Below are 17,499 nucleotides of genomic sequence, written 5' to 3'. Positions count from 1 at the left end.
CGAGCTTAACTCTCTCATATGAAATCCAAATTGAGGATTCTTGATGCTGTGGAAATCCAAGACAAAGAGCTACAAATTTCATGTTCATTACTTTTCCTAGTCATCAACGGATCATGCCAAACTGTATCGAGTTTGACAATTCAGTTTTGCTTGCCAAACTGCTACAGTACTTCAGTTGAGCTCCAATATCAATTTCGCTCCAATTGTATTATTGTGTCTAAAGGCTATATAAATTTTGGAGCTTATAAATACAACATATTGAAGATCTAACACAAGCTTTTGAAGGGGATTCAAAGGCAAAAGCGTCTAAACAAAATTTATCAGCTAGTTGAAAGTTTTGCCTTGGTGTGAAGAACAAAACTTAGTTATTGAGCTTTTCATTCAAGTTCTTCACACCCAATTCACTCACATATACAAGAGAAATGTATTTCATAGATTAGTTGAGTGAGATTCTTCACACAAAGACGTTAAAGATTGTGTATGTTAAACATTATGCGGATTGTGAGGTTGCGGCTTACAATCGAGTATGCTAGGAGTTCTAAGACATGCAGTGGGTAAATCCTAGTCTTGGAGTGGGCTGTTGCAAAGAGTTGTAACAGTCAAAATCTTCTAGTGGATTCTTACGAGGAGGAAGAAGGGGTGACGTATGCTTTAGGAGATTGAGCTTCGAACATCTATAAACAAATTCGTGTATATTTCTTTATTGCATTTCCTTTACTTTTACTATTTTTTTTAAGATGCATTGTTGAAGTATTTTATGTGTTCTTCATATACCAAAATATTGCATACAAAGTGTTTGATAAAATAATTCAACCAAACTGTTTTCATCATTTCAACTTGCATCTTCTTCAAATGATTTACAAAATATTTAATCGGTTTCTATGAAGGATTATTTTGAGTGTCTTCTGGTAGGTTTGAAAATCAAACTAAAATTAATTCATCGATGTTCACTATTTCAAAAATCGAGCTATTGTAGCTTAAAATATTTTTAAACTTGTGTATTTTTTCCCCCAAACAGATCCTATCATAAACTATTTTTGATATCAAAATTCGAATTTTCAAATTGTACAATATTATAGCTATTCATGATTTTATGTAACTTCTAATATGTTTTTTTAAATAAAAAAACGTATTATCGTAACTTTCATACAAAATCATCTCAATTTTATCCAAATTTAACTGCAGATTTGTCTCCAGAGATCTAATTTCAAAACAATCTCAATTTTTCAACCGGATTTTTCATTAGGAAAAATCATTTTTTTTATTAATTTATTCGTTTTTTGGTTTTGGTTGATTAACTTTCGAAGTTTGGTTTTGATATATTAAATTTTAATTTTTGAATATTTTGGTCCAATTGCTGACGTGACATCTTGACAAGTCGGCATTGTCCAAAGTCACATTCATCATTTTTCCGGTAACACAAGCAATTAGATCAAAATAGTTGAAAATTAAAATTAGTGTATCAAAATCAAAATCAAAATTTGAAAATTTAGTGGATCAAAAAAAAAAAAAAAATAACAAGTTGATAAAATAAAACTATTTTCGCTACTAAAATATCCTATTATATACGACAGTGTTTTTATAATCGGACCGGTGATCGAACCGGTCTACCTAAAAAAAACGGTCCAACTGGTCGGACCGTTTTAACCGGACGATCGAACCGAAAAATCGTTTATATAATTTAATATAATAAATAATATATTTTAAATTTTAAAAACTCAAAAATTATATAAATGGACAAAAAAAAAATATTTAACATAGTTTGAAAGCTAAATAAATATGTAAATATATTCAAAATATCAATTATAATTATAAATTATTTAAATAATAAATTATTTATTTTTTTTTAAAAAAATAATTATTAAAATAAATTTTTAAATGAAGTAATAAATAATAATGTATATATATAAAATTATTAAATTTAAAGTTTTAAGAACAAAAATTTAAATTTTCAAAAAATAAAAATAAAAAAATTTCGGAAAACCGGTTCAACCGCTCCGGACCGGAGAACCGACTGGTTCCCGGTCGAACCAACCGGTCCGGTCCGGTTTCAAAAATATGGATACACGGAATACACACATGATGACGCAAGTTTATATATATTAGCATAATCGTATACACGCTACATGTGTATAAAATCATATAATATATTTGTATTATATGTTATATATAAATATTATGTTTTTCGATAGTTATTATCTTTTTTATTTCTAAAATAATATAAAAATTAAATTACAAGTTATTTATCAATTTAGACTATCTATAATGGTTAGTTAGATAATTGTTACTTGATAAAAATACGGATATATATATAAATAAAATCAAATTTAGTTATTTATATAGTGTAAAGGGTAATTTTGGAAGAAAAAAAAATGGTGTCCTCACTCTAAGGTGTTGTACTATTATATATACTAGCGATCACGTTTGACAATTTAATTATTTTTTAAAAATGTAAAAAATTATCACGGTAAAAAAATATGAGAGTTTTGATATAAAGTAGAGAGAAATTGTAAAAAAAATTTATGTAGATAATATAATAAGAATTGATAAACGATAAAATTTGAAAAAGAAGATAGAAATAAAATAAGATAAGAATGTTAGAGAAAAATGAAGATAATTTAGTAATTTAAGATCTAAATTCTAACATAAAAGAAGGATTTGTTAAATTTAAGGTTAAAATAAAAAAAAAAATTGGTTTGATTTGACATACAAAAAACTGTTAGTATAAGAGTGGAATTTGGTGAGCAACCATTAAACATTTTAGTGATTTTTTAAAATTTTTGGGACCACTAAAACATATGATCACTCACGAAATTTTTGCACACTAGGGTGTGTGTGATATATATATATATATTTATATATATGTATGTATATATGTGTCATGTGTGTGTGTAGGCACACAAATAGTACCTTCGCTAATAATGTAATAAAGAATATTAGGCGGTGTTTTTCCCGGCAATAATGCAGGTTTTTTTTTCTTGAATACATTTTATTTTTAATTAGGTGGATGCATCATGCACGATTCAATCTTTTTTTTTTAAAATAGGGTGCATAAAAGAGTATATTTTATTTTAATATATAATTAATAAATAATTTATTTATATATATTTATTTAAAATTTTAAAAATTGAAATAAGACAATTATACCACCAAGTTCATTTATTATCATCCTCAATTTGTAGTACTAATAATTATTAAGTACGTATGTTTACGATTTTTTTAGTTAATTTTAATTTTTTTCTAAAATTCTTCCCATTTGTTTCCACTTTCCAGTATCCATTGATATATTTGCAAACTAGTGTTCTTAAATAAATATTGCATTTCATTATATAAGTCAAGCTCAAGTTGTATATTTAGAAATTCAAACCAAACTTGATGGCCAAATAAATATTTATTTATTTACTTACCTGTTCAGAAATCACAACCTACAAAACGTATTCAGTATATTATATTGTTTCAATTAAATTTATGAACCATATTATGTAACATACTTTTGTAAAATTTAAATTGATGCCTCAACTAATTTTTGGAATTTATCAGTTCATTAATTATCAAAAAATTGAAAAAATTTCAATCTCAAAAGTCTGATATTTTACTAAAAATTATAGTTAACGATAAATATTAAACTCAAATATTTTAAATTATATAACAATTAAAGTGCCACGTGTTGATCGTTCTCTGAGCAAAAAATTGAACAAATTTTTTTTGTCATGATATCAGTTATAGAATCAAATGCTTATTCGATTTATCTCAAATAATTTTAATGCCTTCAACAACTTAAACACCTTATGTTGACAGCCCTCCGAGCCAGAACAGTTGCTGACTTGAGCATCAAACAAAAATAACTAATTATGATAAAACGATTATTATTTTAAAAAAACTTAATAGAAATCGAAACTAACGTCTGTTTTCGCCGCCTAGACGTTATAATTCACCGTAAATCTTGTAAAAATGCCAGCATATATTTGTCTGACATTTTTAAAGTCGATAAAACATATTACTAAAATTATAATAACTTTGGATGAATCATATTTTATTTCAAATTAGAAAAAATTTTCTAAGCCAAAATCTGAACATGGTGTGATTTGTTGCTTAAATCAATATAATTTATTGTTTTTAATACGAATTATCCCATTTTAACTTACAATCTGAACATGGTGTGATTTGTTGCTTAAATCAATATAATTTATTGTTTTTAATACGAATTATCCCATTTTAACTTACATTTACGATGAGTTTACTTGAGGTGATTAAAATGAGATATTTCTGTTAATCTCAATTATCAATTGTTTACTTAAAAAGAAAAGAGAAGATTTTTGTTAAACTCAAAAGCCTGCGTTTATTTATAAAAATAAAAATCATGATAGATTCATTCAAAAAGCATGACGTTTAGATCTTAATACTAATATCAGTAAAAATAAATAGTCTATGCTCTATATAAATTGATTAAAAAAAAAAAGACAACTCCTAATAAACCCTTCTTGAAAAGGCAAGCCTGTAAATTTATATTTAATCAATTAAACTAAACAAAATATTATCTATTCATGAGTCATGACCACTCTATATTTTATCCAATTATTTTAATAAATATCCTATAAATTACGATGGCGGCCTTAGCCCATCTCTAAACTCTAGGCCCATTATTGATTAACCTAGTTTAGCCCATCTCTAAACACTAGGCCCATTATCGATTAACCTAGTTTCCACGTGTGATGGTCCATGCCGTGCCAGGTATATGCAAATCTATCCGAGTTTCAAAGTATGTTTCTCGGCCAAATCGATGCCTACGCCGTAGGACATAAAGAACTCGAATAATTTTTTTTTAAAAGAATCATGGGTTTGTTTATTGATTTCATGATTTTACAAAAGCGCACATAATTTTAAGCCATTCATCACATATAAAACAACTAAAGTTGAGAGATCCACGCGAAAATTAAAAAAAATAAAAGAGGTAGAAGAAAGTTTTAGATTCAAATTCATTGTTATAAATCTTTCGAAAAAGAAAATTTTAATTTTTAAATTTGGAGAAGAAGAAAATGGAAGAATGTACCAAAGCTAGCGAGCCCAGAAATGGTGGAAAAAGAAGAGATCTGGGTTATCTTAAAGCATTGGATTTGATTTACGCCTCCAGAACAAAGCCATCAGGAAATCGATTATTTCTTGAAGCAGAAAGAAGAGGCAAATTCAATTCAACAAAGACAAAAATAAAAAAAGGGGGATAAAATTAGGGTTTTTTGTTTGGAGAAATGGCAGAATGAAGAGAAGTGGTCTGGTCTAGAATTTATAAGTGATTTGGGTAGGTTCTTCTCTAGGGTTTCTTTATCTTCAACTTGGCCCAGCCCAATACTATTTTTAACATATGGTATGGCTAAAGTATGATTATCATAGAAAATATTGTTTTAATTAATTAATAAATTAATTAATGAAAAGCTCAATGTACTTTTTATTTTTGAAATAATTGTCATCTAAATTTTGTTATACATTAATGGCAACCGGTAGAATTAATATAAAGTATATTATTTTTAGATATTTAATTAATTATTTAAAATTAATATCTTGTGATTGAATTTAACCCTTATTAAACTAATTTCTTATTTTTAAAGATTTAATTAAATTTAATAGAGTAGTATTAGGATATGCAATTTGATTTTTTTTTTAACAAACAATATTTATAGGCCCAGTGTGCAAGGGCAGAGCTACATGTAAGCCCACATTGGCGGTAACCCGAGTGAGCTCCTATTTTTAATTTTTTTACATTGATATTTTAGTCCAAGTTGTTCAAGTAGAAAAAGAAAGACAACCTAAAAAAAGGACAGAACCCAAAAAATTAAGGATTTTAGTCTAGAAAATCTAAAAATTATTTGACATGTATTTTTTTAAAAAATAATTTTTTTTTGAAGATAGAAATTTTTAGTTCGGATAGTATCAAATTTTTGGCTCCAATGCTGCCGGTCCACATTGGGCTAGCGAAGCTATGCCCATGCCTTTCATGATCTCAATTTGATTTGATAAGGTAAGTGAGTTCAAATACATAAAATACAGGGTATGTGAATGTAAATAACTCATAGACATAGACTAGCATACAAATATGAATCTCTATTATCTTTTATGTACAAGTAGAGGTGTCAAAATGGGTTAGGTTCGTTGGGTTGGTCCGCCCCGCCTAATGGTGGGTTGTGATAAGTTGCGGATTGGCCCGCAAAAATCCGTCAATTTAAACGTGGGCCCGTCGGGTTGGCCCGCCTCGCCACCTAAAATAGGTATGTTGGGTTGGTGTTTTTCCAACCCGCCTAAAAAATGGACCGACCCGTCCCGCCTAATGATGGATTACGACGGGTTGTGGGCCGGCCCGCCCCACTTGCTCGTTTTGACACCTCTATGTACAAGTAAGTCTTTGTTCAAAGGTCTCACACAGTAGAAATAATATTTTTGACCTAAAAATAAATATATTTTTATTAATTGAGTTAGATCAAGTTGAAAATCTATCTCATCAAAGTGATCCGTGAGATTGTCTCATACGAGACACGTAGTACTATATATATCTTACTATTTAATAAAACTTGAGCCACTTTTAAAAATCGTTTTAGTACGTTTTGATGACACCAAAATATATTTACCATTTGACCCTTGGTAGTTATTTAAAATTTAATATATTTACATTGAAAAAAAGATAAAAATAGGTGAAAAACAAAAACAAAAAAACTGTCTTGCATTTTGAAAACTGCATTCTACACATTATTAATAACTACATTCACTTTTCTTATGTTGAAGGAACTGAAATAAATTTGATTTATATCATATTGACCACACACGCATAGCGTGTGTACTTTTACTCGTATATATCTAAGAATCTCATGTTTAGATTGATAAATTTTGGCATCCTTGTACTTTTTATTGAGTTTCTTTTTTAAGTAACAACATAGAAAAAAGAAAAAGAAAATATTTGTCTTTTAATTGTATTCTATTTTGTTAATTAATGGAATAATATTCTTTCTTATGCAAAGGGCTTTGTCGTGAGAAATAATTGAAAACTTAAAAGATTGTGAAAGCCTCGAACATAGAGTGAAAATGGCGGAGAAATTGGCTCCTGAGAAAAAACACAGCTTCATTCATAATGGTATGGATTTTCTGATCGAATTGCCATTTGTATGTGAATCAGAAATGGGTTTCGTGTTTGAAATTTTTTGTGTTCAGGTCAGAAGGTGTTCGATTGGGACCAAACGCTTGAAGAGGTGAATATGTACATTTCGCTTCCGTCTGATGTTCCGAAGAAGCTATTTTATTGTAAAATTGGCTCCAAGCATGTTGAAGTTGGGATCAAAGGGAACCCTCCTTACCTTAATGTTAGCTTCTGTTTTTTTGTTTTTTTATTTTTATTTTCCCTAAATTGTGATTTCTTTTGTTGATTTTGAAGTTTCATTTTACAATTTTTTTTGTGGGTCAATCACAGCATGATCTTACGGCTCCGGTGAAGACCGATTGTTCATTTTGGACTCTTGGTAATTTGTTCTTTGATTTTCTTCAGCTTCAGATATAAAGTTCTTTTGTTATGTTTCTTCTAAATGCTTGCATGCTGGAAAAGCTGGCTGAATTTTTGGGTTTGATCGAGTTGTTTGATTCATGTTTATTTGGTGGGAAGACAGTCATTAGAGTGTGATCTTTTCATTTCCTTCTTAAAAAGTATGGGAACTGAGTCTTTTATTTCTTGTAGGAAAATGGTCTATAATCCGGACCTCATGAAAATTAACTTCCTCTTGTTTGCTTCTTAGCTAAATGTGCTGTTGTGGTTGAACATGAGTTATATAATTTTTTGTCAATTTTGGGATTCATAACTATTGACTGCGCATGGAACGGATTTACCTTTTGTTATTAATCAGCAATCAAAGTTTAGGGAAATTTTTGTCTATTTGACGGTGGAAATCGTGACCCAAAGGCAAAGTCTTGTGCTAGTTTATCTATGAACTAGAAATTGATCAATGGAGCAGATATATGATGGATCATTTTGCATCAAATTAGCAAGTTAGAACTTTATTCTAGTTTTCTGGGAAAAATAGAATTGGATGAGTTGGTTGTACAGTTGCAATGGACTTGACATTTACATCGTTCACATGTGATCAAGTGGTAATGGAAAGTCAGCTATTCTAATCGCATGATTCTTACACTATACTAACCTCTTATATACATCGTGCAGAAGATGAGATATTGCACTTGACATTGCAGAAGAGGGACAAAGGTCAGACATGGTCTTCACCTATAGTGGGTGAAGGCCAGTTAGATCCCTACACTACAGATCTGGAACAGAAGCGGCTCATGCTCCAACGATTTCAAGAAGAGGTATGCCAGCCATAATTCTCTTGGAAATGTAAAGAAAACAATTAAGAATATAATTCTGAAAATACAATAATTATATATGCACAACACATGTCAAGAAGTACGCGGCTCCCTTATCAAGAAACATACAGGCTTGATTTACTCAATAGATATGGACCTTCATGTCATGATTATATTATTTTTCCATGAAGAATTGACAAACATATATTCACACAAACATCATATACTTTAGTTGTGGCGAGATGTAATAAATGTTTGTTTAGTATTTCATACTCGCAGGAAAAGTCCTGAATATATAAATATTCATCATGCATGACTTCAAGGAATATTATACACCCCAAAAGTTCTTCTCATTTGTAATGTAAATTTTCAATCTGCAGAATCCAGGCTTCGATTTCTCACAGGCTCAGTTCAATGGAAATTGCCCTGACCCAAGGAACTTTATGGGTGGAATCCATTCTAGTTGATGATCTCTACCCTTCGAACATGTACTCTTTAACTGTGTCGGATATGAAGCTGCATCTGGGGTCTTTGCAAATAATTTAGGTGTATAATCTGTGTTGAAAGTGTAAGCCTGAATAGTTGTACTACCTGTGCCTCTGTGATAACTAACACCTTTTTTGGGTTGTGTAGATTAATTTTGTTATCTAATGTGCGCCGAATCTTTCTAAAGAGAGAAACCTTTGAACATGTTTGCATTTCTGCTCGGAGGCATACTGTGGTTGTGATTTGTCTTCCTCTTGATTATTGTTTATGGTAATCATTAATCGGAATTTGCATAGCGTGGTCGATAAAATTCATATTGAAGTGGGAAAAAAATCTCAAGCCTCTAATTTTTGTACAAGTTAGTGTAAAGATAAGGGGACTTTTAATAAAAGAAATTTGATTGTTGCATGGTCGTCTGTACCCAATCCGAACATTTAAACAAAATGTAAACTTTAAAAATTCAATTTTTTTAAATTCTTTTTTTTTTACATAATTTGTATATATTGTTTCAAAGATATAAATCAATAAATTTTTTTTTGAAACCATAAATCAATAATTTTTTAAAATTAAAAAATAGCGCTCAGCTTGTCAATATGGTTTAACATATGTTTCATTGGTCATCTATGATGCAATTCATAAATGATTATCAATTGTGTCGCATGAATTCTCATATCATACCAATTTTTTTAGGATGAAACTTAACCAACAACTATTATATAAGATAAACTATCGGGCTAACACAATATTGTATAAATCACGTTAGCCAAGTGAATCGCATTGAGATATCGTACCATTTTGTTGATAGATGCTTCTTCTCAAGTATATAAAAATATCTCGTGTATTTTCAACAAATATCCATATTCGAAATATCTTTACACAAAGAGATAATTAATATGTAGGGGGACCGAGAACCCGTATACGAGGCTGAAATGACATCTACATTGATTGATGACATATTCACAAAGTATAGCTCACAAGTGGTAGCACAAAAGAGTATGTGCCATTAATCATGTGCTTTGGCATATCTTTTTGCAAATCCATATGGACGAGGTACACAACCGATAAATGTTCGTATTCAGATAAGGAATGTATAGATTCTCTAGAGGAGAAGAGTCGGAGTGGTCCCCTCGACTGCCGGTATTCCACGAGAATCGAAAGTTGGATTTACATGGATCTCATGTAAATAATTCCATGCTACTCCAGTTGGGGTGAGTCTATGCTTGCAGAGGGGTAGTATCCATCTGCCAGATCTAACGGTCCAATTTCATCTGCAGGTCAAATCTAAGGCCATCTGATCCCCGTCTGATCCCCATCCGGGCACTGCCCGGATGGGGTAGCATAGATTCATCCCTTAGCCACAAATAAATCATTGATGTCATATCAAGAGTCTTTCTAGACTTTCTTAATCTTTTTTAATATTGTTTCAGTCATCGAAGCATCGACGCAACTAGTAATTTATGCTACGCCTAAAAGGTAGATAACACTACATTTTTTTTTTGTGACGTGGAAACCCGCAGCCGCTACCTTTCGGTGCGCTCTGGGTAAACCCCCGGACTAACGCAATAGCCTGCAAAGTACGCTAGTCAGGTAAACCAAACTAGGCAAGCTCTGTGTGACAGGCTAGTCCAAGAAAATGTAGGCAGATTCCCAGGGAGAATCGAACTCCTGACCTATGGCCAAGAGTTCGCCTACTCCACCAACTTGGACAACCCCTTGGGGGCAACACTACATTATTAAATCTCCAGGTGGTTAGCTTAAATCTTGAAAGGGAGTAAAAATAAAAGAAAAACATTTTAAAATTATACATGAAACTTCAAATTTAGTACAAACTAATGCAACTTCAGCAACTAATTTCCTCAAAAAATTGGCTCATCGGCTTAAGTTGACACAGGGACGAGGTACATGAAAGTCAATCAAATTAAATACAGCCAAATTTGCTGTGAAACAAGCCTCTAAACGCATTCATGAGCAGAAGAATCAATTTATCTGTGATGTATCGAAACATACCTCCTTTGAAGTTTGATAACTTAAAATTCTGTGGTGGCACTTCGCTTCATCTTCCGCGGAGTTGTCTCATATGGCGGAAGAGGAATCCCAAACACCCAATCGAGAACATTGAGGTACTTGGATCGGAAGACATCCCTCTCCATGGCATAACAGTGCATGATTATTGCGGTAGATATGCTAAAGATCAAAACATCAGCTCTCTTGAAATTTTTTGATGGGGTAAAGTACCCTACGTCGGACATGCAAGTGAAGAAGCTCTCAATTGCTCGTGCAAGGCAGTACAGAGATATCTCTATCCTTCTGCTCTTCTTCTCTATTGCTAGAGCTAGACCAGTCGGAAACTGAAATGGTACATAAAACAAAATGAATCATAAACTTATTCATGAAATGAAATACATCCATCCAAGTGCAGCCTCAGCCTATTCTATCCACCTCTCTCTTTCAAACTCATCGAAATGTAATTGGTTTTCCAAAAGTTTCGGCCTGGATGACAAAAATTTTAATTTTGATGCGATTAATATTCATAATATTTTTTTTTACTAAAACATCATTTGAGAACAAACATATGGACTACCTTGTAAACAACGTTTCAAACATCTCAATCGCCTAACAAGCAACTAAAACAAATAAAATTTCAAACAAAAAATTTCTCGCCACCTAAAAGTTTCTTATTGTACATGCTTTTTAAGAAATCTTTTGGTAACTAAATTAAAGGAGACAATAGATTGCCCACTCAAGCCTAATATTCGCAAATGCGTAATTTTTTAAATTTGAGAAAAGTAATATAGATAGATGTTCCTTTTACCGTTCCAATTGCCACCATGGGAACATTACACTTCTTGAAAATCCTGAACAAGAAGCATGTCCATATCCTATAACAAGAAAAAAAAAATTTAAAATAACGAGTACAACAAAGTAGTACGATGATAATATTAACAAAAAAAAGGATCCCAAATGGGGGGATGGGGGTGACCAGAGAAAAGTCTGGCATTCTTTGGCAGTGGTAAGACTGTTAATGAGATATTATAGTGGGAGTAGTACCTCCCACGGGAGATCTAATAGTCAGCATCAGCTCAAATGCATGGGATCTATGCTTGATCCCACATGAAACGGACTTTTGGATCCAGTAGTTATTGGATGTACCCTCAGGTACTCTTTGGTACGGAGGATAAGATAATCAAATGATATGGATATGTGATATGAGTGATAAAAAAAATACATTGGATATAAGGTGATTTGTGAAGTATAATTAATTATATGAAATTTGGTGTATAGGTTAAGTGTGGGTTATGCAATCAACAATTATTTCATCATTCACACCAAACAGCGCCTCAGGGTAATTTTGTCCTGATGGTAGCAAGAATTTCAACTGTGATGGACATGGGTGGAGACCAGATTTGAATTTAGGCGTCACATTAACTTCTTCTCATGATTCCACACTTTCGCTTTTTTATGGAATGGTCTGGATATTTCTGAGCAATACAATAGACTACAATACTTGTATAAAGCCTATGTGTTTATATGAGAGTAAGGTTTTACCTTTCCACTTGTTGTTCCTTGTTAAGTTGAATTTTAATGTTTTTCCCACCTTTCAACTGAAATGTTTAGACAACTGTCCATTTTTTTAGCTGCTTGGATGATAATAGAACTCCATCCAAACAAGAGCTATGTTGAAATTTTAGCTACCCATCATAGATCTCAGTTGAGAACACAAAAATATGTATTGATTTCACTGATAGTACAAGAAACGTTCAGAACACCCATTTCTTTAATTATTGTATAAAACCCAAAACTTACCAGGCAGATGAACAGTACATGGAGAGAAACAAGCTTGACCTTGCAGTACCAAAAAGACCTTTCCATAAAATTGTGTGTGGCCTGGGAGACAATGAACAAAGTTATGGGTACAAACTTGAGTGAATAAATGGGTCATGAGTACAAACTTGACTGAAAAAACGGGATAGATCCTTGCTTAACTACTGCCAAGGCCCAGTTCACATTCAAAAAATTCGAAAACAAAGACAGCATATTGTAACTTATAAGCGGTAGTATTATTGTCAATCAAAAGAAAAGGAGAATGTGATTTAAAATAACTTGAGATTTAAATTATACAAGCATACAGCAAATGAAGCTCCCTTAGAAAGGAAAATACAGCAGAAACTAATACTTGAAAAGTGAGAGGGTATAAAGGAGGAAAGATAACTGATGGTTATCTGAAAACAGCTATCATAAATAGATAATATAACCAACTTGTAAAAGGAAAATGCCAGGTAGAGTCCTTACGCCAGGGCCTCTCAGAAGCCTTATTCTTTTCCACGTTTTTTTTTTCTCAATGCATGCCACAGCACACACACTTTTATTCAAGCATGCAAAGCGTAGTGGAAATATCAATGGAGCGGGAAGTAGGGTATGGCAATGGAGATGAAAGTGGAGGGGGTCAATATTTTATAGACATATGAAGATGGCACACAACGTGTCAGATAATTTTCTTGGATTCCTTAATCAACAAATCAGGGCGTTTGCTTTACCAGCATGTTTCAAAATTGGATAAATTGCAGGTTCATAAATATTCCTCATTTTAAGAACATGACAGTCATTTTAAAGGAAGTATTATCAATTAGTTAGTGTCCTTAAAGGTCGATTCTCACAAATGAACAAGAAGAGCTTTTACCCGTAACAATGGAATGCTTAAAGGAACAGAGAATTGGGTAGTACACAGGCTTAAAACAAATCAACCCCACAAAAGGTAAAGAGGAGTTACCGCTTTAGGACACCTTGGCGATGAACGATCAATGCAGGAATTAAATACACTGGAAGATAAACCGGCAGTGCTCTTTTATAGGCTTGAAGAAGAAAGGAAAAAAAATGTGCAACACATGCTTGATTCCCATGTATTATCTGTATAAAATAGAAATTTAAAAAAAAAATCCGCATGATGAGTGACTACTCAGCATCAAATCACGCAAACAGAATTTGCTGTTGACAAAAATACATATCATGGCAATTGATCACCAACGACAATTGTCATCTCCCTACGACTATAGCATCTACTGCAATGGTGTCCATAAATTTGGCACCATCAATGCTTGGTCCTGCCTCCCCAAATCTAAAGCATTTTGTGGAGGTTCCAATTCGCCCTGAATTGGTTGATTAGCAGTTAAACATTTTAAATTTAGACATTTGAGGATTTCTTTGATCTGTAGCATGTAAGCAAAGCTCCAGACAAAAAGTTGAGAAAGTGAATTAGAATGATGAGCTTTGGTAGGAGGTTACAAATAAGATGGAATACAAGATTTTTTATTTCAAAAAACTTAATAGAGGCAACGGTTCTCAGGGCAGACACACATTTGGGGGAGACATCTGAAAAAAGGAAAGTGTCACAGAACTGATGGAGTGTAATTTGTAATCTTGGTGGCAGCATTCGTAGTCCTATTAAGAGCTTCCAATAAAAAGTCCAGTTTAATGTGAAAAAAATGTATTGGATATCTGCCAGATATTTATCTGTTAAAACAAACAAGACTTTGTCCAATTAGATATGGGAAAGTTAATGAAAAATGAAATGTCATGTTAATGTCAAACAATCACAAACGCAGATTCAAGGTTAGAAGATCAGATAAAAATGGAGAAATTACGTATATAAGAAAAATCGTTTCAGTCTTGACGTACCGAGCAAGGTACTTTCATTGTTGGATCCAGTTTAATGTCAACTCCTGTGGACTTGTAATATTTCTCTATTGCATCCAAATTGCTGAAAGGTAAACCACATGCAATCTCTCTCACCCCATTCAAAATAACAGGGTCCTTGGCTCCGTGTTTATTGAGAAATGACTTATATGACGAGGGCAAACTATTTTGCTTCAATATGTAGGCTGACCTAAAATAAAATCCAACGATCAACCATAAAAGCATGTTTGTAGAAGATTTTATTATTTACATACTTTAATGTGAGCATAAGACATTAACCATATCCTGTTGGTAGGTCTTCCAATAATTGGCAAATAACTTCGACAATACATATTTTGAGGTTAAAAATCAACATTATGATGGAATACTAATTGGTATTTAAATAATAGTCATTCCAAATTTGCGGTCCAAAGTGGGCTACAAACCTTTCCAACACACTCATTCACCTTACAGGTCACAACCATGTCTATTTTTATTGAAATTAGTCAAATTACAATTGGAGTGGACCAAATGTTTGCTAAACTTTTTCAGTTGATGATATGCACGGCAGCTTTATGCTCATTAACCTTACTGAGCATAAAGTTTCTTGCATGCAAAATGCCTGAAACCATATCAAGTGATCCACATGCTTCATTTTAACAATGATTTCCATGAAACAGAGAAGAGTTTAACCCCGATCTATGATGCCTTTTGGACATCATAGAACATTACGACAAGTAAAAGTTTAAAAACACGTCATCAGAAAGTAAACAAAAGATTAGCCCAGACTAGCACATTCAAAATTTCCATACCTTTTAAATGTTTAAAGACAGACCAATAAACCAATTTGTCAAGGAAGGATTATCATTTTGCTAAAAGTAGAATCTTTATGTTCTTTTATAGCTTCAATGCAAGAGACGGTTTTCTTAACTGCAGCAGCTTCAACACAGCTACTGAGCACAACAACATCAACCTAATTAATAAGGCAGGACTAAGTTGATCATGTTTCAAAATCTAGCCTAAGTGCCTAAAGTTTCCAACATAGGCTCCTTATATGCGTAGACTTCCTAAAACTTCCCAGCAAGAGGATAGTGGGATTGATCTATATAACCCATGGATACATTTCTACAACAACTGAGAACTTGAAAAGTTGTTAAGATTAAAAGAAAAAACAAAGGGAAATTCAGGACATTGAAAATTGAAACAAAACATAAATTTTTTAGTAGTGAAATAGAACCTTACAGAATCTGGGAAGACGAGAGACACATGAGGAGAATATCTCCATATGACCAGGTAAGTGGTTTACATATATGCCCAAATCTCTTGCTTTTGATGCCACATCGCGAAGCCAACACAGTGGCACGCATGAGAATGTAAATTGCCAAGCTCGTGTGCTGTGTGTTCAACCCTGTAAGAAGCATCGATGGCCCTGCAACTGCCCCTGCCAGCAAAGCCCTCCATTTTGCAGTCCTAATATTAAATGTTGATTCAATGGATCAATGCACGATTTAATGCTAACAATACAGACTGCAAAAACAAAACTAACAATGCTGCTAGAAAAGATAACCAATCATGCCTTCGGTGACCACCCAAAGAAGTAATAATCTCATCCACGGAGACAAATGTCCCAGCAAATGTACCAAGAAACAATCCATATCTCAAAGTTTCTTTCAGAGCCAACACCACATCTGCACCACCTGATGACATTTCTACTCTCCTGGAAAAAAAGACAAACACGACATCTCTGACCAAAAAGGAAGTTTTGATTGACGACTGGAGTATACACGAGCAAGATTTACCTGGAGGAAGGTAATGATCGGCGGCGGCGAATGCGAGAGAAAAGAGCGAAGAGAGAGAGGCCACCTTTGATGCCAGCGCCGATCGAGAAGCCTTTGACAGAGGCCGTGAAAACACGCCAAAGCTTATCGTAGTCCTGAACAGGGTACGAGTCGAAGCTCAGTAAAGAGCAAGATGACGATGAAGACGGCAGGCCCGACGCCGACGATCGCTTCCTCCGGCAGTACAAGCAGTTCTGCTCGTCGCACGTACACCCCTTTCCATCATCGTCGGAGGCGTCGACTGCTCCGTCCGCCGGCGCCGCCATCACCGGTGGATGTAATTAATTAGCTTTTTTTTTTCTAATGATAATGAGTAGAGCCTATTAGTGAGAGTGACAATTGTAATTGGATATATGAAAGAAGGGCGGAATTCAATAGGTTTTCGATTGTACACGTGTATCATGGACCGTTATTTCCTTTTCCGGATCCGGATTATCAATGGAAGAGATTCTTGTTACAATTGAGTTTCGAATTCGAGATTTTGTTCCATACTTGAAATTTTGGTGTCAGATGAGCTACACGTGCTTCTGAAATATTATTATTTCTTTGAGATATGAATTGAATTGACTCTCACTTGTTTGAAGACATGAATTAGATCTCGGAGGTGCTGAACAAGATACAACGGTTCATCGTATGTTTCAATGTACTACAATAATTGTAAAAAAAAAGAAACGATCTAGATAATTTATTTCTTAAAAGTATAAACAACAATAAATCAATATACCTTGACTCTCAAATTTATTTTTCTTCGTTTTGCTTGAAGTTCTACCCAACTCTTTAATTGTCTTGATTTTTTCACTCCAATTCTCTTCTTGAATCCCTTTGCTTGTATCATGGTTCATGGAAGGTCCTATCAATGATGTCATGGTACCTCCATTGTTATCTTGGCTCACTTCTGTCAAACGCATTTTCATGGCCTTTTTTGTTAGATCACGCACTGAATTATGCATCAAAGAGAAAGTTGATGGGTGGATGGATGCTTCAGTTGCTAGTATTATGAGCATCATACAAAGTTTTTTATGCCGTTCTGTACTTTGTAGCTTAGGATCTTCCTCGACTTCATTGCCCATATAATCATGTACCACTCCACTCCTATCTTTTTTTTGTCCACTTATTCAAGATATAATGCTTTGGAAGTTTTTTTACGTCCATCACATCATACATTTTCAAAGTA

At 33.1% G+C, this 17,499-nt stretch overlaps 2 protein-coding genes across 2 annotated transcripts; one reads left to right on the top strand and one right to left on the bottom strand.

Annotated features, from left to right (window-relative positions):
* The first annotated feature begins 6,989 nt into the window (after positions 1-6,989).
* LOC140875626 (uncharacterized) lies at positions 6,990-9,061 on the top strand. The gene is made up of 5 exons (XM_073279356.1): positions 6,990-7,117; positions 7,195-7,343; positions 7,451-7,499; positions 8,192-8,334; positions 8,712-9,061. Exons 1-5 carry the CDS (start codon positions 7,069-7,071, stop codon positions 8,796-8,798), a joined length of 477 nt encoding a protein of 158 aa, XP_073135457.1. The 5' UTR covers positions 6,990-7,068; the 3' UTR covers positions 8,799-9,061.
* Positions 9,062-10,595: 1,534 nt separating this feature from the next.
* LOC140874645 (uncharacterized) lies at positions 10,596-16,650 on the bottom strand. Its single transcript, XM_073278000.1, has 8 exons — positions 16,287-16,650; positions 16,064-16,204; positions 15,730-15,957; positions 14,491-14,698; positions 13,586-13,722; positions 12,622-12,702; positions 11,630-11,696; positions 10,596-11,165 (listed from the first exon to the last, which is right to left on the bottom strand). Exons 1-8 carry the CDS (start codon positions 16,589-16,591, stop codon positions 10,845-10,847), a joined length of 1,488 nt encoding a protein of 495 aa, XP_073134101.1. The 5' UTR covers positions 16,592-16,650; the 3' UTR covers positions 10,596-10,844.
* Positions 16,651-17,499: the final 849 nt, after the last annotated feature.

This window comes from Henckelia pumila, chromosome 1 (genome assembly GCF_033568475.1).
Source record: "Henckelia pumila isolate YLH828 chromosome 1, ASM3356847v2, whole genome shotgun sequence".
Taxonomy (NCBI): Eukaryota; Viridiplantae; Streptophyta; class Magnoliopsida; order Lamiales; family Gesneriaceae; genus Henckelia; species Henckelia pumila.
Note: the sequence above shows the minus strand (reverse complement) of the source record. Positions and strands in the feature narration are given on the sequence as shown.

What these genes read in the sequence shown, in the direction of transcription:
- LOC140875626 (XM_073279356.1), top strand. Translation starts at nt 7,069, where the DNA reads ATGGCGGAGAAATTGGCTCCTGAGAAAAAACACAGCTTCATTCATAAT. An exon ending in ACACAGCTTCATTCATAATG is followed by an intron (nt 7,118 to 7,194) that starts GTATGGATTTTC and finishes TTTTGTGTTCAG; the next exon opens with GTCAGAAGGTGTTCGATTGG. An exon ending in GGAACCCTCCTTACCTTAAT is followed by an intron (nt 7,344 to 7,450) that starts GTTAGCTTCTGT and finishes GGTCAATCACAG; the next exon opens with CATGATCTTACGGCTCCGGT.
- LOC140874645 (XM_073278000.1), bottom strand. Translation starts at nt 16,591, where the DNA reads ATGGCGGCGCCGGCGGACGGAGCAGTCGACGCCTCCGACGATGATGGA. An exon ending in CTCTCGTCTTCCCAGATTCT is followed by an intron (nt 14,699 to 15,729) that starts GTAAGGTTCTAT and finishes ATTTTATTTTAG; the next exon opens with GTCAGCCTACATATTGAAGC. An exon ending in CGCCAAGGTGTCCTAAAGCG is followed by an intron (nt 12,703 to 13,585) that starts GTAACTCCTCTT and finishes ATTGTCTCCCAG; the next exon opens with GCCACACACAATTTTATGGA.